The 23,879-nt window shown below is 34.1% G+C and overlaps 1 protein-coding gene and 1 long non-coding RNA gene across 3 annotated transcripts; both read right to left on the bottom strand.

The window, feature by feature from the left end:
• Positions 1 to 3,379: 3,379 nt before the first annotated feature.
• Positions 3,380 to 7,870, bottom strand: LOC120350995. The gene is made up of 4 exons (XR_005571151.1): positions 7,406 to 7,870; positions 5,798 to 5,924; positions 3,879 to 4,031; positions 3,380 to 3,497 (listed from the first exon to the last, which is right to left on the bottom strand). It is a non-coding gene; the product is annotated as an uncharacterized LOC120350995 (long non-coding RNA).
• Positions 7,871 to 8,278: 408 nt separating this feature from the next.
• On the bottom strand, positions 8,279 to 23,849 carry LOC111061485 (spaetzle-processing enzyme-like). 2 transcript variants are annotated; one of them, XM_039426671.1, is made up of 9 exons: positions 23,555 to 23,804; positions 20,534 to 20,641; positions 19,696 to 19,759; positions 18,977 to 18,981; positions 18,261 to 18,435; positions 17,565 to 17,682; positions 15,249 to 15,432; positions 12,704 to 12,806; positions 8,279 to 9,959 (listed from the first exon to the last, which is right to left on the bottom strand). In XM_039426671.1, the coding sequence occupies exons 3-9, from the start codon at positions 19,751 to 19,753 to the stop codon at positions 9,583 to 9,585; spliced, it is 1,020 nt and encodes a 339-aa protein (XP_039282605.1). In that variant the 5' UTR covers positions 19,754 to 19,759; positions 20,534 to 20,641; positions 23,555 to 23,804; the 3' UTR covers positions 8,279 to 9,582. The 2 variants fall into 2 exon arrangements, with proteins under 2 accessions (XP_039282605.1, XP_039282606.1); XM_039426672.1 differs by lacking the exon at positions 18,977 to 18,981 and having other exon boundaries at positions 18,261 to 18,431; positions 23,555 to 23,849.
• Between the last annotated feature and the right edge of the window lie 30 nt (positions 23,850 to 23,879).

The raw sequence follows: 23,879 nt of genomic DNA, 5'->3' as shown, positions 1-23,879 counted from the left end.
GCAAATCTGGAGTACGCAAAGTACTCACTTTGCGCACTAGTGCGGAAAAGTGATTCTTTGCAGCCTGCAATCAGTGCACAAATGGTCACTTTTCAGGGTATCTGTAGGAAAAGATTATTACTATACTGAATAGAAAGACTGAATGATCAAGCTGAACGTCTACAATTTAATCAGATACTCGCTAGCAAACTAATTGCATCGAAATAGCATTCATTAAGAAGAGAACAAGAGGGTTTTGTAACTTATAGCATGCAAAATAAAGGATATGAATGTTTGAAAAGTAAATATAATCGTTTATTGATATATGTGAGCATATAAAAAACACAAAAACATAATAAAAAATAAAAAGGAAGTAAGTTCTCATTTTCCTACGCGCATTGATACATTCTGTACACTCGAGCCGAGTCGACTGTTCACCAATCAAAGCACAGTATTTGCTCGGCGCTGAAAAAATATTTAATTCAAAATCTCCACGTGTTCTTTATTGAAATTATAAAGATATGTAATTGTTGTGGAATGCATGAAACAATATCATTAGAATGGAATAAAACTTAAGTATAGAAATATTTAGTTTTAATATAGTAATATACTCTCGTACTATGGACTGTTTGATAGTATCAAATTGCGTCATCGCAGATTATTTGAAATTCACCAATAGGAAAAGATAATTAAATTTTATGCAAATCCAGAGTCGGAAGTATCGTAGAAAGAGAATAGAGGAAGACCAACTGCCCATTTGCTTGCCAGAGACCGACCAAGACGCCTATCAATACGAGAGCAATAGACTGATTCCCTTATAAAAATTAAATTTTATTTGTTGCCGAAGTTTAAGTATCAAGAACTTTTAATAAGTAGTAAACCTAACTCGGTGAAGTCGCTCTATGACATGAGTTATTAATTTAAAATATCTCCATTGGAGAGGACGACAGCAGCCTACCAGAAAAGCATAGGACACACGAGGCGAAACCATGCTACACCTTAAAAACTTGTGAAAAATCTTCGCACGTAAGTTATTGGAATATAATTTATTGAGAGGATCCTCAGTGCTATGAATTAATAGAAATTTCATAAAGCTAGCTCGTCGAAGGTTTTACTTAAAAATCAAGCTTGATTTAAACATTATTGCGCAAGTAGTATTAATAAGGGAAAGGTCCTAATTGAAATACAGATGAGAACTAAATGTTAAATTATATATCATTATTTGAAATTATTAAATATGCTCAGTTAATGTATTTAAATATCAGTATTATTAGCATAATAAGAACTATACAAGCTCAAAGTTCACAAGATAAATTATTCATCCAAATTCCACTGACAGCCGAACGTATACCCTGAGATTTTATATTTAAAGTATCTAATATTATTGGAATATTGAATTATAAAATTCTAATTTGATAAGCAGAAGCGATTTGAATAATTGAGCTATAGGAATCTGTAAAATGTATGCTGATATAAAAATCACGAAATTTATTAATTGATGCTATTAAGCAGAACAAGAGTTTTAATTGATCGATCTGTGATATTCTTCTTGTGTATTTTCTCATATTGTGTTTACATTTATTGTTTCATATATTATTTTTTGCTCGTTGATTTTATTGTAATTTTATATTTATTGATTGAATGGTGTTCTTTTCATTTTTAATCCTGTCTTCATGCATGACCAATCTTGTACTAGTATTTTTTATTATCATTACTGGCAAATTAATAGAATTATCAACCAACTGTATTCTTCTTCGAATAAGTTCGATAATCAGCGATATACAGTATCGATCACTAAATAAAACGAAAATAATACACAGAAATAAAACGTTCTCAAGATTTTTTCAAATGGTTCAACATATTCATTGAAATCAAATTAACTGAAATACAGGGTCATAGCATTAAGTCAAAGCAGTATCACAACCTCTTTAACATCTATAATTGCGGAGCCTGTCAATCCAGCAGTGAAGATTGCCGATTGAAAAAGCAGCAGCAGTTTGCAGTAATTGATAGCAGAATTTGGTATAAGCTCTTCGAAGAGCTGGTAAGGACCATATTGTATTTATTTATTTCAGCAGGTGTAAAGATATCAAAAATATTCAAATATCTCATGCTCTACCGACAGACTGCCAGCTGGGCATATGTAACCCCAAAAGGACGTTACAATTTCTATATGTTTATATCTGGTTATCTTCATATCTGGTTGTTTATGTTCAACGGATTTCGAAAACGGCTCTACCGATTTTCACGAAATTTGGAACATAGTAGATTTATGATATAAAAATTCGATTGCACTAGGTCTCATCCCTGGGATAAAAATCGCTGAAGGACATGAAAAGGATAACAATTATTCATCCTTGGAAAAACAGATGATAATTTCGTCGTCTGTCGAAATAGAAGATGCGTGTTTGTGAGAGAGACAGAATTATTTCCAGCTATGTAATCAATCAGCGAGAAATTTTAATCGACTTCATCAAAATAATCTGATTTGTTGACATAACATGATAATCATTCTAAACTAGAGTGGGCCTATATCATAATGTTCAAAGTTATTCATTATTTGACAATTTTAAGTGATGAGTGAATGTTATTTTGTTATCCAATTTGGTTTGTAAATAATCTAAATTAGTACTTTTTTGTTTTGAAATGTTTGGAATGAAAATTGAACCTGAATTCAAGTATATGGAACATAACATACTCTCTGGACTATTTATAGTGTATAAATCAAAGTTCCGGGGAAAAACAGTTTTGGGCTGTGCCTGTTAGTTCTTCCCCAATCATTTTGAAGAATTGTGTTCTGTTTATCAATAGTTTATAGATAAATAACGAGCGAAGCTCGGTGCCCAGATATTAAATATTAAGAGGCTAGCTGGGAATCGTTTTTGAGTACTGGAGTACAGGCTTGAGTACTGGAGTATGAACGTGCATTATCAACTAGTTTAAGGTAATGAAAAATTAATTTATACTAGGTTAGGCATAGTCTGAAGATCAAATCCATCGATCGATCCAAATGAAATCTAATGATCTATCCATCATTTTTTTTTTCAATAAAGGCAGCAAATCAATCAGTCAATCAATCAATCATCATCAATCAAAGACTGATGATATGTAATTAGATATCATAGGCTATTTCCATGTGTCAAACAAGCTCCAGGTGTTATCCAATCTTGTCATTTGGCAATAAGATATGGTTGGATATATTAAACACTGGAAAAACTGTGAAACAAAAATTAGACTCGATCTATATTCTAACTATACTCGATCCCATAAATAAACAGTGCTACTGTGAATAATAATTAGTTATTTTGCTCAGAGTGCTAGTATAGGTACTGAACAACCTGTGAACCTTCAAATATCCAGAAAATATTATTCAAATTAGTGGAGAAAATTTAAAACTCACGCTCTCGCTGGAATTTCATCAGTACCATATCTGTAGAAACAACTGGAAGCTGTTAGAATGTGTCGATCAGTGATGATCGAGCCCATGCATTTAATATGTCCAAAGTCACAATTTAATTCTGAGAAGATAAATACATTTATAAATAAATTATTTATCTATTCAATCCACTCACTCATCATCCAGCTTCAAAAACAGGTGTGCAATTAAATAACAATTATTATCGAAGAATTGAACAAATTGACAATAATTGGAGGATGTTGAAACCGGATGCACACATGTCATACAATCAATTTGAGTAATAATTTCCTGCTGAGTATATTCGAAAGCCATCTATTGATTCACAATCCATCCGTCTAACCCCTATTTGATCAAAAAAATACAACTAAGGTCACAATCCCAAAAAATAGGATAGACCTAATCTCAACAGTCGTTTGTGATTCCTGAAGGATTTGAAAAATTGAATAAGATATCAATAATTCTCATAGACTGTTCAATTTACCTGGGTCCTTGATATGGATGAGAACTACCCATGGAAATTGGCCATCTGCGTATCGGACATTAGAGGTGGATAATTGTCTGTGAGCCACCGGATAACCACAGTCATTTTGATTCAGCAAATACCAATTCTTGTGAGATGTAGGGTCAGGATATCCTGTTGATCAACAATCAATTTTTAGAAAGTATCAAGTTTATGTGTTGCACAGTAGTGAAGGTTATCTTGTGGTGGATGTGATAGAATAAGCCAATCTCAAGTTGTAAGTTATATTCTACAACTCTCTAATGTTTTTGCCAGGATCACTATACTTATGTATACCACTACATCTAGTGGTAGATATTGCATGCAGACGACTCGACATTATGAATACCACTTTTTTGATTGAGGAGGCTAGATAGTTTCAGACCATACATTGAATCTGAGCCAACACATTCGCTTCAAAATCTGCCGGCTACTCATATATAATTATACATTCAGACTATGTCAAACGTGACAATGAATATTTACTTTTCTATTACTTTTACTTTTCTGTAAGTTGTGTAATTCTGAATGATGGAATGAATAAATGATTGAATAAGTAAATGAATATTCAATAAATGTTCATTTGAGTTCAGCTCTCACAATTTTTAAAGATATCATCTACAATACAATATCATTTAGTCTTTCTATTCAGTATAGTAATAATCTTTTCTATTTTGAATCAGTAGCTAACACATTATCACATTCTCCACTATCCATTGGAACAATTTTAGATACTAGTTTCAGCTGTCACACTTTTATCAATCTCCAATAAACTGAAAGTTCAAGCATTTAGCAGCAGAGTTACAGTGTTTGTGAAGCCCTACGATCGGCCAATAGCTGTTGACTCAAAAAACGTTGAGCTCTGTTACTATCCGAGACTAGATACGTCAAATGGGAATGCTCGGCCAATGACAGAGCTCGACGTTACATTTCTAAATCTTCCCTTCAGTCTGATTATAAACATTCTTTCCGATATTGGCTCAAAATTTAGTAATTTTTTTCTCATTTCAGCCGTAATGAAGAAGCCTGTACCCCCGTATCCAGTCCTATCTACTGTACCACTATACAGCAAAGAGAAGTCTTTTTTATCGATCTGTCCTCTACCTTGCCACCTTATTTCCTGCAAAGCAACTATATCCAAATTGAATTTTGAAATTCCCAATGTTATCTCTTTCATCTTACCAGGCGCCAACATTGTTCTAACATTCAACGTTGCCACTTTCCAATCCATATCTCTCCTGATCTTAGATCGCTTATTCCGTAAATCATTATTCAAAGTTGGGTCTGTATTCCTGTTATTAATCCGAAAATCCTGTCCTATCCGAGGCTTTGTTGTGGGTTTCGCAACGAGTGTGAGTTTTTCCGGGGAAGGGTTGTTGGCCCTACGCCCAACCCCCAACCTGGAGGACCAGGGTCCTTTTTTTAGAGTTGCCATCTCCTAGGTACTTGCTTCCACTACAGCTTTCAGAGCGTAACCTACCCTGGATTTAATTTGGGTTAACTCCCTAGGTTCTTCCGCCCTCTCTGCCGTTGGGATTTCTCCTCATCCGCCTTCAAGGCCGTTGACCGGCTTGCTAGTTTTGGTCCACCCCGGCTATTTAATTTCACCGGTACCTCCCATATCTGGGAGGCATTCCCCTATCCGCCACCTGGGGAGGCGCCCGATGGAGGACTAGCAACCTCTCACGGGCCTGTTGAGAACTTGGAGATGAAAATTATCAGCAAGGAAAACAGACAATCGCCCAAAACGTCTTCTGTTTGATTTTCTCTCATCAATTCAGTAAGTGCAATACTACAAACTGAGAAAAAGATTTACAGATTTTCGAGGACCTCTAATACTAATTATTGTATTATAAAATGCAAATGATCACTTGGATTTCAATTACAGTATCTCTACTCACCACATCCTACCAAATGGATGAAAAGAACAGCCTAAAGTTCAATGATAACCTTCATTTCTCATGAAAATGTTTATTATAAAATGGAATTCCTCCCCACTCACAAGTATCTTCATACAGAAAAGTTCTTCTGGAATATGTGAACATAACAATATTATATAAAACAAGGATATATTATACATCACTTTCGCATGTTGATTGAATTGGTAGGAGGAACATTTGATCATATGCTAATTCATAGCTTTTCCCAATTCAGAAAGAATTTTCTGTTCAAAAACTACTATGAGAATAATTTCATAAGGACCGTTTTCACTCATACCTACCAATTGTCGGCTGACACTCAAAATTGTTCTCTGATTGGCTGAAGATCTGCTATTGGCGAGAGCTAGTCAATCAAATGACAATATTTTTAGTGTCGGCCGACAATCTGTACGCTGAGTGTAAAAACGGTCAATAGATTATTCAAATTTAATACTAATCCAATACTAATTATCAAAATTTGGGAGCTCTCAATATGCTAGTATTGTTAACCTTCTAGTCGTGACCCTATTTTTTTCTAACGTTAGTCGTGACCCTGGGTTCCAGTGACTCATTATTTCTTTCATATTGAATATTTCAATATATTTTAAGATATAATGGAATTCTATGATTCTAATATGTCCAAGGGTAAAAAAACTTGCATTTTCAGGGTAGTGAAAAGTAACGTTTGGTTATTATTTTATATAAAGTGAACGAAAAATTATAGTGACGATTACTATGATGGATCTTACATGCAATACTACTAAAGAGCTGGGAAAAAAATAGGAGGGTCGTCTTAGGGTAGTTTTTACCATACCCTCAAGTTCATGTTGCACAATCTTTGCAAAACTTATGAAATTTCAGTGATGAATACTATTATAAATCCCAAAAACCTACATGAACCACTACTAGAAACATGGAAAATATATAAAGTTCACTTTTAGGGGAAGTTTAGTATCCCTGGGGTCACATGAATCTCATTGGCTTCACTATCATCCTACTTAGGTCAGTATTTCCATCTTGAACTATGAATTTATTTTAAGCATCACTAATACCATCGAAATAGAGATCTAAAAGTCAATTTGCACATTCTTTGAAGTCTCTGTTCAAAATGTACATATTTACTGCTTGAATCAAATCACTATTGAATAAAAATGTACATTTGAGCAAAATGAAAAAAACTATGTTTGTCATGACCCTTGGGTCCCTGGGACACAGAAGACTCATTTCACGAAAACAACGAGTCACAGAGCACTAACACTCCACATCAAGTTTAAGTGTCTACTGACATGAATTTACATGGGTCACAATAGACAGTAAAGCGAACGAAAGCAAAATTATAACCAAAACAAAAAATTCCTGGGTCCCTGGGACCCAGGGTCACGACTAGAAGGATATATTCATATTAATTGTTCGATATTGATATATGATCAACTGTAACATTCCACACACTTATAGAAAGTATTCTGATAAATTGTAAATCTTTGATCAACTAATTCCAGAATAATAACTGTGAATAACAATGACATGGGGAATGGCCCATTATATACATAATTTCCTATGTATATCACAAACAATCTATTTTCTCCATACAATATCTGTTACTATATCATTCCTCAAGAGAGTATAAGATTTCCTCAAAATGTATTCAAAAGAACGAAGCACTTCAGAATAAACATTGTTATCCGTACTTTCACTAAATTAAATGCAGCTCTTGTCAACGCTGTAAATCACTGACAAATAGAATTGAATTTTTCCCATGACTTCAACAAAACAATGAGCAATCAACATAGAACACAGTTCCGAAACATTTGAAATTATAATTTATCTTGGAGTTCCAATAATTGTAATATGAATATGAGCGAATCGAGAAATTGATTGAAATTCTCAAATCCAAATAATCGCGAAAAATATAGGATAATTATTCTATATTGCTCTAGAGGTCAGTACACCAATAATCATTATCGAGTGGCCATTTTTAGTTTCAAATCTGGCGGCACATTTATAAGATACTAGCCGTCAGGCTCGCTTCGCTCCCATATCCGTCTAGCCAGGGGGCTCCGCCCCCTGGACCCCCGACTGGATCGTCCAAAAATGAGATCAGCGGGCTCTCTTCGCTCGCCTGCATGTAGACCTCAGCGGAACCTCTGTACCGAATTCTGGACCCCCGACTGGATTGTCCAAAAATGAGATCAGCGTGCTCGCTTCACTCGCCTGCATGTAGACCTCAGCGGGACCTCTGTACCGAATTTGAACGTATTACGTCAATTTGTTCTCGAAAAACACCTGTTACTATATTGGCGTATCTTTGGCGAACAAAATTCTTCCACCTCAGCTAAACCTGTGTACTGGATTTTTCTAATAAATTTCCATAAATTATTGAAAAAGGTGAGGAAACGCAGAAAAGCTGAGAAAACGCTTATTTTGGGCGTTTCTTGGTCGTGTACTGAATAAAACAGTGTAGAATTTGACAACATATTTGTGTTTTTATTCAATTTATCCATTCATTTATACAATCACAAAACATAATAAGTATGGAGTAAGTATAATATTACTTATATGAGAAAGCATAACAGGCTAAACGAATTTAAATCAAATCAAATTATGTTTTATTGTTCACATCGGTATACATCAAATAATTATAGGCTACATTGAAAAGCAGCAGAATACAAAATCAAAATATTACAGAAAAATGTATCACATTTTACTATTCAATAGCAATGAACTAAAAGCAATAATTTTCAATCCACAATTAAACTTTATCATCAAAATAATGACGTCCATACGTTGATTTCAATCACATTCTATTAAATAATTGTGATAGAACAGAATTACTATTTATTAGGGTGAGTTTCTCCATTCATTATTTATGCAACCACAAATCATGATGTAGTTATCACCGAGAGAGAGAGAGCACCAGGCTTAGCCCAAAACTGCTCTTCTTTCAAATTTTATAAATATTACTGTTGGCTTAAAAATATCACTGGCTTTATAAATATTACAGCTTAAGGCTATATTATAGCTTCTTTATAAAATATTAAGCTTCATTGGCTTTTATAAATATTACTGCAGGCTTAGCCCAAAACTGCTCTTCTTGTGACGGTTGCACAAGAGCCGGTTGAATTTTAATCGTGATCAAATTCCAAGAGAACCAATCAGAGGAGCCGACCGTTCAAAAAAGCCTTCTCCAAGCCTTTTCAAAAATTCAACCGGCCTTTGTGCAACCGGGACATTATAATTGTAGTTATTACGGTGAGAAAGCAGCAAGCTCAGACCAAAATTGCTCTTCTCACAAACTTTTAAAACAGTGATACCTGAAAAAGTTTAATGCAGTAATACTTTACAAACTATCAAACAGTGATATTCAACAGCAATATTCTACAGTAATATTCAACAGTAATATCCAACAGTAATATTTCACGTTATTATGATACTATCAGTGATATTTAAAAACTGTAATAGTTTGCGTTATTATGATACTTTGGGCCGTTTACACAGTGACAGTTTAAACTAAATTTCATTTTGAACTGGATTAAATCCGTATCAAGTCTAATTTGTTATAATGTGTTTCATTTTGATTCAAGCCATCAGCTGATTGAATCGAGTTTCAGCTTTGACTGTGCAAACGGCCCCAACAGTGATATTCAATAGTCATATTCAACAGTGATATTAAACAGTGATATTGAGCAGTGATATTAAACAGTATTATTTGACAGTATATTCAACAGTGATATTCAACCGCAATATTCAACAGTGATATTTCAGGTTATTCAAGAGGTGTGAGGAAGGTCAGTGGGCAACAAATCAGGATCGATCTGGTCGAGGATCCACGGCCAGAAAAACTTGACCTTGACGTAGACATCGGGAACACCATGTTGAGGCAGGTTTACACGGTCGGTCGAAAAAGAGAGAATGCCCACCAGATACATCCGAGCCCTGTCCGAACCCACAGCCCTCTCCATCATGAAAGGCCCTCCGATGTCGGTGTCGTGTCGTGACTCGCCGCCTGTCTGTCCCACACAGAAACTGGACTCGCGGTTCGCCCGTCGTAGGAACGAGCCCCGCAGTTGGTTGAACACCTGCGTGTTCTCCTCCTCGGTTAACACCAGGACTCGAGCCTGCTTCAGCTTTTTCTCCTCAACATTGGCTGTGGCATTGAGAATTCATAATATGAGTTTCTCATTTCAATATAGCCTAGTATCATGAACACGAATTTATTGTCTTCCTTAGGCTGGTCACTAACGTAACGTTTGACATGTCTAATAAGTTTCAGTGGGGTCGAAGACCTTCGGCAACAACGCAGGTCTGTGGACGAAAAACTGCAGTATGCATGGTGTTCCACGAAAGGTGTAACACTAGCGAACCATAGAATCTACATGAGATTTGCAACAAAAAATGTTCAGTAAAACTTTCTTCTATCGACTGTAGATTCGAGATACATCACTTTTTCAATATTTTTGGAAAAACGTCGGTAACTAGAAAGATATCAATCATGGTCTTATTCTTAGGCTAGCTTCACACGCATTCGGTTTCATTCGGTTCGGTTCGTTTTCGGTTCGGTTCGGTTCGTTACCGAAAACGAATGAGGCTTTCATACATGTCAGGTTTTGATTTGTACGGTTCTAATTGGTATTTTCTTCTCAAACACAGCTGTGTTTGGATTTTCACAGTTCATGCTGGTATATTTAAATATAACAGCTGGTGTTAGAATGTAAGTTGTTATTCCTTGAACAACAAAATTTTAAAGTTAATTAAAAATTGTGAATTATTTGAATAGTTTCTTTTTGATTATGTTGATTTTGGATATTCAAAGAGATTTTTTTTTAAATGGAAAATTTGTTCCTTGTTTTGACACATGGTATATAAACTTCATCTCTTCTCTCCATTGATGAAATCATGTAATATTCTTGGAAAAATAAAAAAATATATAAATTCTCCCCTGAGTTTTAATTTATATCTTTTTAGCAAAATATCCAGTGGGATACTCTGTATACCAGAGGCGAGGCGTCCGGTCATCTCTGGATTCGCCGATGACTGGACAGAAATTGATATGTAATGTGTATATTATTAAATTGGAAATATTTAAAATAAATACAAAAAAAAGTGAGGAAACCAAAAGAGAAATGTTTTTTGCGAGCGCGCCAAGCTTGAATGAAGTAGACTACTGCATCATCAGTTCCATCCGTTCAATGTGATTCTCAAAAATATGCGATTCCAGTAATGCTATTTAGCATTGGTTACCACCACTCTTCTGCATCATCACTCTCCCTCTCCCCGTAAACGATGGTGGAGTAAACTGTCAAAGACATCGCTATTTTCTGCGATTCCACTGTTCCGCGTCAGTGTTGCAAACAGTACGATAATTATTATGTTGCAATTTGTTATTGATGATAATTATTATTATTTCTCCTATGTTTGGTTCTGAAGCATCTAAATTTGAAAATCTACTTTGTGAAAATAATTTAGAACTGAAATTTTTTTAGTGAAGTGAACAACTACAAGACTTGACCTATTTCGGACTATGTGTAATCTTATCTAAATTTGGGAGTGGAATAGCACAAGGTTACCTTATTTTTCTCTCCCTGTCATTATTGATGGTGTACTTGTTGTATGAATTTATGAAGAATAAAGAATTTTATTTAATTTTTTTTAATTTGAGGGCCAGTTCCCGAGCTTGAGATTTAGCCAAGTTCTAGACATTCAAACTCTAGGATTTTGAATAGAAAGCTTATCTTGTACTAGATGTCATCTCTCTCGATAAATAAACGTCCAAAATAAAACATTATCTTTAAAGTAGGGGAGGGGGTGCAGCTTTCATTCAAACTTTCAACTGAATTTCCTGGAGATGACTGAACCAAAAAGTCACGCCTCGCCCCTGCTGTATACTGCAGTCTCCCGCCTACAGTCACAGGTTTAAAAACCTGAATCACCCAAATTCTCAAATTTCTCTACCTGAGATTTAAAGTCTGGTAATAAAGCCACAGGTTTACGACTGTAAAGACGTATTAGACATTTGGAACGTTAGTTAGTAGCCAGCCCATGCTTATACCACACATGTGAGGTGGAGATTCATCACAACTGTTCATCCTAAGATATCATAAAATAATAGAAAATATTATAATATGATAGTCAAATTATATTCAGCTTCAGAGATAATGTAAATTCATTCTACTCAACAAATTTTCAACTCACATTCATACATAATATTATAAGTTTTAGAAGCCTATTCTGGAGAATAATAATTATTCTTCACTCGTGATACTTCACGAGTTTCTTCATGAATGATCATCAACTCACTTATTACTGAGGTTGAAGAATACATGAGGAAAATTATCCTATTATATTAAGCGAGCAATTTCTGTATATTTTTTATATATCTGGTTATTTTTATATCTGGTTATTTATGTTTAACGGATCTCGAAAACGGCTCTAAAGATTTTCACGAAATTTGGAACATAGTAGGTTTATGATATAAAGATTCGATTGCACTAGGTATCATCCTTGAGAAAACTCGCTGAACGACATTAATAGGATTATTCATCCTTGGCTGATCAGCTGTGGATAGTAAAAAAGTGAGTAAGTGAAAAATCAAAATATCGCATCCCCGAAATTCATAAGTTGGCGTATAGCCAGCTTTGAAATATAAACACGATCATTTTAGAGAATTTTGTTCTGTTTATCAATAAATAAAAATAACGAGCGAAGCTCGGTGCCCCGATATTAATAATTATTCAACATGTTCTTGATTAAATGTTCACAGACGACAACTGACAGCTTTGCGATGATTCAATTTCGTGTTACTCTCTTGAAAATGATGTTAGGAAGATTCTGATTTGGTATTAGCAAAGATAAGGGAAGATATAGTTTTCGTTTCTCTATGGTATAACTCACAATCATTATTTTTGCCCCAACCACTCAGTTTGATGCCGAGTTGTCCTCCATAGTCGGTTTCCATCAGATCACCGTGCTCCAAACAAAGCGGCGCCACATAACTCTGTGTTCACAAACCCTAATTTGTTGATAAACAAGGCGAAATTGGAAATTGGAGTTTTCGTTAGTTGCCTCAACATTCTAGTCTGCAGTCACCAACTCTTTCATAGGGAGCAATTATATGATATTCATTAGAAATTAGGAATCAGGCCTCCATTTGATAAAAGTAGTCTACAGTAACAAATGTGTGTAATCTCTCATGAAAATGTTATCATCTTCATTAGAAAGCAGGGCTTCATTTCATGAGTGTTATCTTCAGTCACCAATATGTGGAATCTCCCTTTTAGAACAATGGTATGATCTTAATCAAGAATCAGGGCTTCATTTTGATGAAAGTAATATCATAGAGAAACAATAGCATAAGTGGATATCCCATGGTAGGGCGTTCATGTCAACTCTTACTGTTATCTCAAGCACATAGTTCATGTAATTCTTTCCCTTGAAGCTGTGTGACACTGGTAGTCTCTCATATTATGCCGTTCATACACTCTCACCCCAACAAAATAGTAAAATTCGACAATAATTAACAGTAATCTGCTTGAGATAATAGTAAAAGTTGCGACATAAACGCCCAATACCATGGGATATCTACTTATGCTATTGTTTCTCTATGGTAATAATATGCAGTCACCAATGATCAAGCTCTCTCTTACAGAATAGTGGTATGATCCTCATTAGAAAGTAGGGCTTCATTTGATAGAAGTGGTTTGCAGTCACCAGAATAATACATGCTCATGAAGAACAATGATTATGGTCTTCATTAAAAAGCAGGGCCACATTTGATGAAAGTAATCTGCAGGCTGAAATGTGTAAACTCTCTCATAAGAAGCAATAGTATCTTCATTAAAAAAAAGTAGGGCTTTTGATAGAAGGATTCTGCAGTCACCAATCTGTGTGATATCTCTCATGAGAAGAATTGGTTCTATTTTTATTAGAAAGTAGGACTTCATTTGAAAGAAGTATTCTGCAGTCAACAATTTGTAAACGCTCTCATAAGAAGCAATGGTATGATATAAATTAGAAAAATAGAGCTATAGAAGAAGTATGTAGTCAAGAATGTGAGAAGTCTCATAAAAAGCAATTGTATTATATTTTTCAAAATCAGGGCTAACTTTGACAGAAGTAGTCTACAGTCACCATGTCACCAATGTGTATAGAGTGCATACTCTCTCATAAGAAGCAATGGCATGATCTTCATCAGAGATCAGGGCTTCATTCTAATGAAAGTAATATCATAGAGAAACGATAGCATAAGTGGATATCCCATGGTAGGGCGTTCATGTCAACTCTTACTGTTATCTCAAGCACATAGTTCATGTAATTCTTTCCCTTGAAGCTGTGTGACACTGGTAGTCTCTCATATTATGCCGTTCATACACTCTCACCCCAACAAAATAGTAAAATTCGACAATAATTAACAGTAATCTGCTTGAGATAATAGTAAAAGTTGCGACATAAACGCCCAATACCATGGGATATCTACTTATGCTATTGTTTCTCTATGGTAATAATATGCAGTCACCAATGATCAAGCTCTCTCTTACAGAATAGTGGTATGATCATCAATAGAAAGTAGGGCTTCATTTGATAGAAATGGTTTGCAGTCACCAGAATAATACATGCTCATGAAGAACAATGATTATGGTCTTCATTAAAAAGCAGGGCCACATTTGATGAAAGTAATCTGCAGGCTGAAATGTGTAAACTCTCTCATAAGAAGCAATAGTATTATCTTCATTAAAAAGTAGGGCTTTTGATAGAAGGATTCTGCAGTCACCAATCTGTGTGATATCTCTCATGAGAAGAATTGGTACCATTTTTATCAGAAATTAGGACTTCATTTGAAAGAAGTATTCTGCAGTCAACAATTTGTAAACGCTCTCATAAGAAGCAATGGTATGATATAAATTAGAAAAATAGAGCTATAGAAGAAGTATGTAGTCAAGAATGTGAGAAGTCTCATAAAAAGCAATTGTATTATATTTTTCAAAATCAGGGCTAACTTTGACAGAAGTAGTCTACAGTCACCATGTCACCAATGTGTATAGAGTGCATACTCTCTCATAAGAAGCAATGGCATGATCTTTATCAGAGACAGGGCTTCATCCGATGAAAGTAGCCTGCAGTCAACAATTTGAAAACTAAAGAAGAAATTGTATAATCATAATTTGAAATTAGGGCTTCTTATGATAGAAGTAGTCTTCAGTCAACAATGTGTAAACATGAGAAACATGATTATCATAATATCATCGTCAGATTTTTCTATTTTTGTTAGATTAAGAATAAATCGACATAGGAAGATATTGTATGATCATAATTTGAAATCAGGATAGAAGTAGTCTTCAGTCAAGAAAGTGTAAACATGAGAAGCATGATTATCATGATATCATCGTCAGATTTTTTTCAATTTTTGTTCGATTCTTGTTCGATTTTTGTTCAACTCACCGTTGAACTCCATTTGACGGTCAGTTGTGAGCAGCGCTATATTCATGCCATCCTCGGCATACCCGTTGCCAGAGTGGTATGTCACTTTGGCTATTTCGTACTCATTATACTTTGGAGCACAATGGTTGTCGCTGGAACAATCCGGATTGGTACCCTTGTCCAATTCTCCAACCCTCACTCTTACCCTAGAACACAACAAGAAAATCATACAAGCCTGGATCATAGGTTGTTTTCGATATATCGTCGCTTTTTTAATCGAAACTTCGAGATAATTCAATCAAACTTTGCAATTTCATGCTTCTATGTTATGGGTGGAAACATAATGGAGCGAAAAAAGATTCAAGCAGAGAAAGCTTCAACGGTTTTGATGACCATATTTGGAATACTTGAGCGTGTCTAGCCTCGACCAATGACAGTGGAGCTCAGCCGTCATTGGTCAACAGCTGATGGCCAATCGCAGAACCTCGTCCTCACAATCTTGCTGCTCAAAATTCGAGCTTCCTGTTCATTAGGAATACTAATAATTGTACAGCTGCCAGCAACCGAAACAGCTGATATTTCAAATTGTTTTATCAAATCATTGGTTTCGACAATATTAAATCGTTTCCATTCTTGTATAGTGCATATATTGCATTTAATGTATGTAATATCGGGGCAACGAGCTTCGCTTGTTATTTATTTAATGATAAACAGAACTCAATTCTTTAAAATGATTGGGGAAGCACTAACAGGCACAACCCAAAACGGTTTCTTCCACGGATTTTGCTTTATACATTAACAATATTCCAAAAAGTAGGTTATGTTCCATACACTTGAATTCAGGTCAAATTTTCAGTCCAAATATTTGAAAACATAAAAGTTCTAATTGACCAAGCAAAGTGAGGTCTAAGATTCAAGTCGACGGTTTGGCATTTCTCTTAATGTTTAAATGTTTATATGTTGCGCATTTACGACGAAACGCGGTAATAGATTTTCATGAAATTTGACAGTTATGTTCCTTTTTTAATTGCGCATCGACGTATATACAAGGTTTTTGGACATTTTGCATTTCAAGGATAATATAAAAGGAAAAAGGAGCCTCCTTCATACCCCAATATTGGAGTAAAAATCAGACTATAGAATTATTCATCATAAATCAGCTGACAAGTGATAACACAGATGTGCGGAGAAGCCAGTCTATTGCTGTATTTCCATAAGGTCTATAGTTTCAATCAGGTACTTATGGATGAGAATACTGCGTGAGGTCTACTGTTAACAGTACGGTTACAGTAACAGTTACGGTACGAGGGAGGAGCGTGCTCGGTGCGGGTTGGAAGCACGTATATGTGTACGCAGCTTAACATCTCATGTAAACAAATCAGATTATATTGATCGAGTCAGTTAAAATTTCTAGATTTCTCTCGAGATATGGTAAGCTAATTGATTACACAGCTGATCTCCCACACAGGCACACACATCTTCACACACAAATCGACAGACGACGAAATTATCATCTGTTTTTCTACGGATGAATTATCCTTTTCATGTCCTTCAGCGAGTTTTCCCAGGTATGAAACCCAGTGCAATCGAATTTTTTCTATCATAAACCTACTATGCTCCAAATTTCGTGAAAATCGTTAGAGCCGTTCTCGAGATCCGTTGAACATGAATATCCAGATATAAATATAAATAAATAACCAGATACAGAAATTGCTCGCTCAATATAGAGGATATCTATCTATTCTTATTTGTATATCCATCAGAACATCATTTTTTTGACAACATAATAGGAAGTTCTAAGATCATATTTGACATCCCTTGATGTTCATTTCCTTGTTTAGGGATACTTGCATGTACTTTAAATCGAGGAGAACATGTTGAAAGAGTACTTTTAAATTTCAAATTTTTGCCATTTCTCTATCTATTGAAAAATAGCTATTCAATGCAATACCACCTCCTCCACTACTGCAATACTTGAAGACATTTCTGTTCCGTAGGTTGCATGATCCATGAATTGAATATGAATGTGACTTAATACACCTTATATGACTTTAGTGTGTCTAAATACGACTTAATGTAAACATAGAGAAACAATAGCATAAGTTTATGCTATTAGTTTACAAGGGGTCTCCTACCCCCACATCATAATTGATGTGATTTGATTGACATAATTAATAATATCAGGGGTTATATTATTATAATACTGTATTATTATTACGCTAAAAAGTTAATTATTACAATATAACTTATTAAGCTAATAAGTAGTTTACGCTTACGCTATTGTTTCTTTACGATGTAACTTAATGTGATTGGGATACAAGAATAGTTTGTAACTCACGAATGATATGGAACCTCTTGGGATCCAAACTTGTTGAAACAGCTGGAGGCAGACAACACGTGACGATCTGTGATGATTGCGCCCATGCAATTCGTGTGGTTAATAACATCGCCAACCGCTGACGGAATAGATAAATCTTCCATGAGTATCTTTCTATTTTATCCTTTCATCATTGGATAGAAGTGATTATAATATGCAAAATATTATTCCATACTTGCAGGTACGGTAACCTGTACTGTCTAATAATAAACTTGACAAACTGAAATCTTGAAAAATTTGAAAAAACCCATAACGATGCTCCATATTATTACATTATCATGATTATGATTGTAAATCTGTAGCACATATTATGTTTGAGATTGAACAAGTATTGAATGAAAACTGTAATGAATTTAATGCTGTCAGTTTAAACTAAATTACATTTCAAACTGGTTTGAATCCATATCAAGTCTCATTCTTTATAATGTAGGTAGTTTATTTTGAGTTTAAGCAAACAACTGATCGATTTCAGTTTGAGCTTCGACTGTGCAAACGGCCGTTAATGGAATAAAACTCCAATTGACTTGATCTTTCATGAATTCTAATTAAATGATTTTATCAATACTGATGAAGTGAAGTATTTTCATGTTAATATATTTCAACATATTGTTTTTCATGGAAAAACAATACAACACATTGTTTTCATTGCCAACTTACCGGGGTTCTGAATGTAAACAGAGACGACCCAGGGATGTTCTCCGATGTTGGCATCTCGCACAAAGCTGATCAATAATTGTCTCTGCTCGATATGGTTGTTTTGAATACCGCAATTGTCATGATTTACTAGGTTCCAATTCTTGTGAGTCGTGGGGTCGGGAAGAAGAAATGCTGTCAATCAATGTTCAAAGGAAAATTAATTCCATCAAGAATCGATCCGAAGTACATCAATTCAATCAATAATCGAACAAAGGTACTTCAATTAAAAAGAAAATTTATTTGAAGTACATCGATTCAATCAAGAATCAAACAAAGGTACATAATTTTATAGAAAATGAGTCTGAATTACATCAATTTCAATCAAGAATCAAAAATTAAAAGGTACATCAATACAATAGAAAATCAGTCAGAAGTACATAAATTGAATTATTAATTTCAGTTGACTCCAATGATCAAGCAGTTTGTCGAATGAAAATATCCACATCAACTGAATCTTGAATGATTGGTCAGGATATTATCATACAGGGAAAATAGCATGAGGAGATATCCCTTGGTATAGGGCGTTTATTTCGCAAATTTCACTGTCAACTCGAGCCGATAGTCCTAGCAGCTCTTTTGGTGAAGCTGGTAGTCTCTCATAATGTGCCGCTCTTACACTCTCACCCCAACAAAGCAATAATAATAGACATGAGTCGGCTAGAGTTAACAGGATATTGGCTTGAAATTGAGAACATAAATGACCTATACCATGAGATATCTTCGTATGCTATCTTGTCTCTATGATATGTCAATCAGCGAAATATTTTGAAGGAACATCAATATTATTCAATCAATAATCAGAGTTAAGTACTGATCAAGCAGTTGATAAAAAGTTTGTGAAATAAAAATATACAAGTTTACTGTATCTGAATATATTGGTCAGGATTGGTTGTCAAAAAATAATCGATATTTTTATGGTTTATCAATTAATAACTACATTTGTCTGCAGATCTACAATAAGGATTGGATAACTAGTTTGTCAAATGAGAATATTGATATCAACTGATTTGACAATCAACAATCATGATGCAATGTGTTTGCAATCTACAACTATTTATAGGCTATAGGTTGTATTATATTATATAGGCATAGAATGAAACAGTCTATAAGTTTTCACTGATATAGGCTATACTGTATTAGGAATCCATACTAAGAAAGTTTTAGTTTGGATACCGTATAAGAATAACTTACTATGAAAAAATTATGCTCCATTAAAATCCTCAAAAGTTGTAAAATATACATGAAACAAAGAGTATAATATTGTTGAGGAAGATAATAGAGCCTATTATCTATACATTCTGGATTTCAATGTTTGAATTCAGTTAGAGAAGAGTGTTTGGTACACATTATAATGATCATCATAGAATGTGAATTTTTGATAATATATCTGATTTACCTTCCACAAACGTGATGGAAAGTAGGCCTACAGCACAAAGGTAGGTGCGAAACTTCATTTTTCTCTGGAAATTGATGATAAGAGATTATTCATTTCTCACTAAGCTTTTCAATTATTCAGTATTTTATTATTTTATCCGATTTCCAGTAACATTAATCATCTTGCTCAATCTCAATTGAAATAATTATTATTTGATAATTCATTGATATCAACATCAATAAATTAATGTTCTTTCCAATGAAATTAATGTTCTGGGTGATACTGAATAGATGCTTGAACGAAAAATAACTTCATCTGTTCTACATTGGAACAATGGTGTGATGATGTCATCATTCCTTTTTAATGCCAGTGATCCACTGATTACAGTAGGCACTCGAGATCAACAAATAAAGAATAATGGATATAAATTATATTCTAGTTGATCCACTGATTACAGTAGGTACTCAAGATTAACAAATCATGAATAAAAAGTATATTTTATTATTATTATAGTTGGTAGTCCTTTACAAGAAGAATTCTCATTCTATTCTTACATTCCAATTCAAAACTCAAAACTAATTTTTGTAGTTATCTTGAATCTTTGTTGGAAATCAAAACCAATAAAAATCAAGATATGAATTGAATTTCAACATGAATATCTGAACAGTAGTCAGAGAATCAGTATATCATGACATACAATCTCACATGAAATGAATTTTCAACATTTCTTTAGGTAACTCAAGATCAGTACTAAAACCTTAATTTTTCTATTAGAGTAGAGCGATTTTTTATAAGTGTTAGCCTACTTATAATAATGTTTTTGTATTTGTATAAATTATTTGTTAGTAGATGTACTCACAATTTCAGCTTCTCTGTATCTCTTTGCAAAGTTCAAAAATGACAAAGAACCTTGATTGGTTTTTTCTTTATATCGAAGAACAATGAGCAATCAACATAAAAAGCAGCTCTGAAACAAGTGATAATTATTGATATATTTTCGATTACTGTTGGTGGACGTATGAAGTGATAGAGAAACTGATCAAAATCTCATCTCAATCCCATTCTTGGATGAGTGAGTTAAGAGAGATTTGACAGTTTTTTTATGTCGATGATTCGTAAATTTTAATAAAGATAAAAAGTAAATTCGTATGTCTTTTGATGGTGGGAAGGTTCCTCCTTGCCTGAATATACATAAGGGCCTTACGACTGTCATACTTCAGCCGGGACTGACACTTAACGTGCCCATAGTATAATAGTATTGTGCCTGAAATGATTCATTCAGTTTTCGAATATTTTCAAATCGTAATGATAATTTATTAATAGTAATGCTAGAATTTTACTTATTATTACAAGTTTTTGTTTGTACTATTGTACGATAGTCAACAAACGGGCTATGAAGTAACTATTTTCTGTAATTTACTGTTTATAGAGACTTCCATTATAGTATTGCTATATCAAGAATATTGTAATTATTTTCTTGTCATTATTGTCTATTGGTACTTTCTATTGTCTTTCAATTGGTAGAAAGTGTAACTATTGTATTTTACAATTGTCTTGATGAAATAAACATCTATTCTATTCTATTCATTGCCTATCATTGAACAAAGCAGAAAGCTTTCACAAATCTGCTAACAAGTCCTAATTTTGAAAAGTTGAAAAACTTTTCTAACTCAACACCTCACAAAGGCAGAAAATATTTTCAACTCCGCACCGTTGTCAAAATTTTTTGCAGACTATGTGAATATATGATTAACTACAAACATATCTCATCTCAATCATTCGCAAATTTTTTATCGAAACATGAGAGAATATAATCATTTTCTTGACTAATTAAACATGCTTTAGATCATTGTTATATACAAAATACAATATTGATCATTGTTAACAAGATATATTGTTTATATCTGTGATATAAGGTCAGTCTTATCGCATGTTAACGTGAATCATAGCTAAGTTATTCAATTATGAGGAAGAATAAAATAGAATGACTTCTTTATTTGATGACGTGGCGAAGTTTGGACAGTAATGTCCACTATTCCACTAAACCACGAAGCTGATGGAAAGGAAGAGTGACATCAATGCCATCCTATAATCTCTACTGAATTTGTAATGTGGATCTCACTATAGTCTAATCCTGATGAAGCTGTTTTTAATTTTGAGAGATGTTCCATTTCACTTGTAGTGAACACAGTTTGTTGTTTTCAGCTCACTAAGTGACAATCTAACATAAAAATAATTGAACACGGACAACCATCTCTATTTTGGGCTTGCGCTTAACTTGAACGTTTTACCAGAGAAAACTCCCTAATATGCTGTATCCTGTGGTTTTACCTGAACACTACATGATTTCCCTTTCAATGTGTCTCAATAATATTCTCATTGAAGCTGCTTTAAAACAAGGGGATTGATCATCCTCTCTATACAAAAGAGAGCTATTTTTCATGAAAATAGGTTTTCCTATTTCATGCCTTGTAGAGACATGATGAATAATATCATTAAGTCTCACGATAAAAATCATATCAAGGTGAAATGAAAGAGATGTTGTCAGTTCCACTCAATTCATTCAAGCCACATTTATTTCCAGTGTGAAATCCTTCTATTCTACAAAATAGAAGGTATTTTTATTTAATTTTTACTTGAAGTCATAGTGGAATTGGAAGTACAATAAAGTGGTTGATTTGATCGATATCATCTATTCACTCAGATGAGATAAGAGACATGCTCCTCCTAAACTCATGGATAAGAGCCAACTAGCTCAACTGAATATTCTTTATAAGTTTGGGAATGGATTCCTGGTTGCTCGGAACTCATTTTAAGTTTCTTCCATCTCTTATCATCATCTTCTCCAATATCCAGACACAACCCTAGGATGTAATTGGGCTCTTCCATCGGAAAATAAATGATAACAATAGCTTAAATTGAATAATATTATACTAAAATTTGAAAATTGAATGAAACCTTTGATTGAACATCATTCTCGCATTAAAAGTAGAAAGAGCGAGCTCCATTTGAAATTATAAATCACGTAAAATTTCATACTATGTACTTTGAAATTGTTTTATGAGAGAATAGTGTGTTCCATTAACATTACCTAGTCTGCAATATTATTCAGTCTTCTATAGGATTTCTTAAGGGTTTTTTCTCTAGGATTGTAAATATTGTACTATTGAAATGAAACCAATTTGAACATTTTTGTACCATTGCGTGGGTACAAAATGTATGTTGCATGAACCATGAGCTAGTATGTTTTACCATAGAGAAACAATAGCAAAAGTAGATATCCCGTGGTATAGGGTGTTTATGTCGTAACTTTCTCTGTTATCTCAAGCCGATAGTCCACGTAGTTCTTTACCATAAAGCTGTGTGACGCTGGCAGTCTCTCATATAGTGCCGTTCATACAATCTCACCCGGGCAAAACAGTAAAAATTGACAATAATCGACAGTAATCGGCTTGAGATAACAGTAAAAGTTGCGACATAAACGCCCTATACCATGGGATATCTATGTTTTCTCTATGGTTTCTCTATTTCTCTATGGTTTCACCATGAACTGAATGATACTAACGTATGAACTATCATTGTGGGAGTATCTTATGTGAACCAATAGCAGACATTGATGAGTCATTCATATACCAATCATATTGCTTGCTCATCACTACATAGTATTCTATTACTATATAAACTACTCTACTCTACATAATTCTACTACTATATTCAGCCTCTTCGTATTCATGTCTTAGTCTACTATATTGACATCGTTTCAACAACCGAAACTGGTATCTGGCATTCCAATTATTGATATATCTCATTAACATGTTATATTCTTAATTAAGACTACACTTTTATCGATATATAATTTTTAGATTTGAATTGACAATACCTCAATATTATGTAGGATTTTCAGTACTTCGATTAACAGGTGAAACAGTCAGCTCACAGTTTCATCTGCTCAAACTAGACACTAGACATAGGAGAAGAGTAATAAAAAAGTCCGTGCTTATAATAATACTATCAGCCGTTTCCGTATCACAGAATTTCAAATTATTATGGAACAGGCCTGAATAGAAAGATATGATTCTCTTATTTCCATACAAAATGGACGTGGCATTCAATTACAATTTTCATTCGAAGAATCACAGAGGAGCTTTCTTGACTATTGAAAACTATTATCAGTTAATGTTGCAAGAGTCGCATCACTTATATCG

The sequence above is a fragment of the Nilaparvata lugens genome, chromosome 4 (genome assembly GCF_014356525.2).
Source record: "Nilaparvata lugens isolate BPH chromosome 4, ASM1435652v1, whole genome shotgun sequence".
Taxonomy (NCBI): Eukaryota; Metazoa; Arthropoda; class Insecta; order Hemiptera; family Delphacidae; genus Nilaparvata; species Nilaparvata lugens.
Note: the sequence above shows the minus strand (reverse complement) of the source record. Positions and strands in the feature narration are given on the sequence as shown.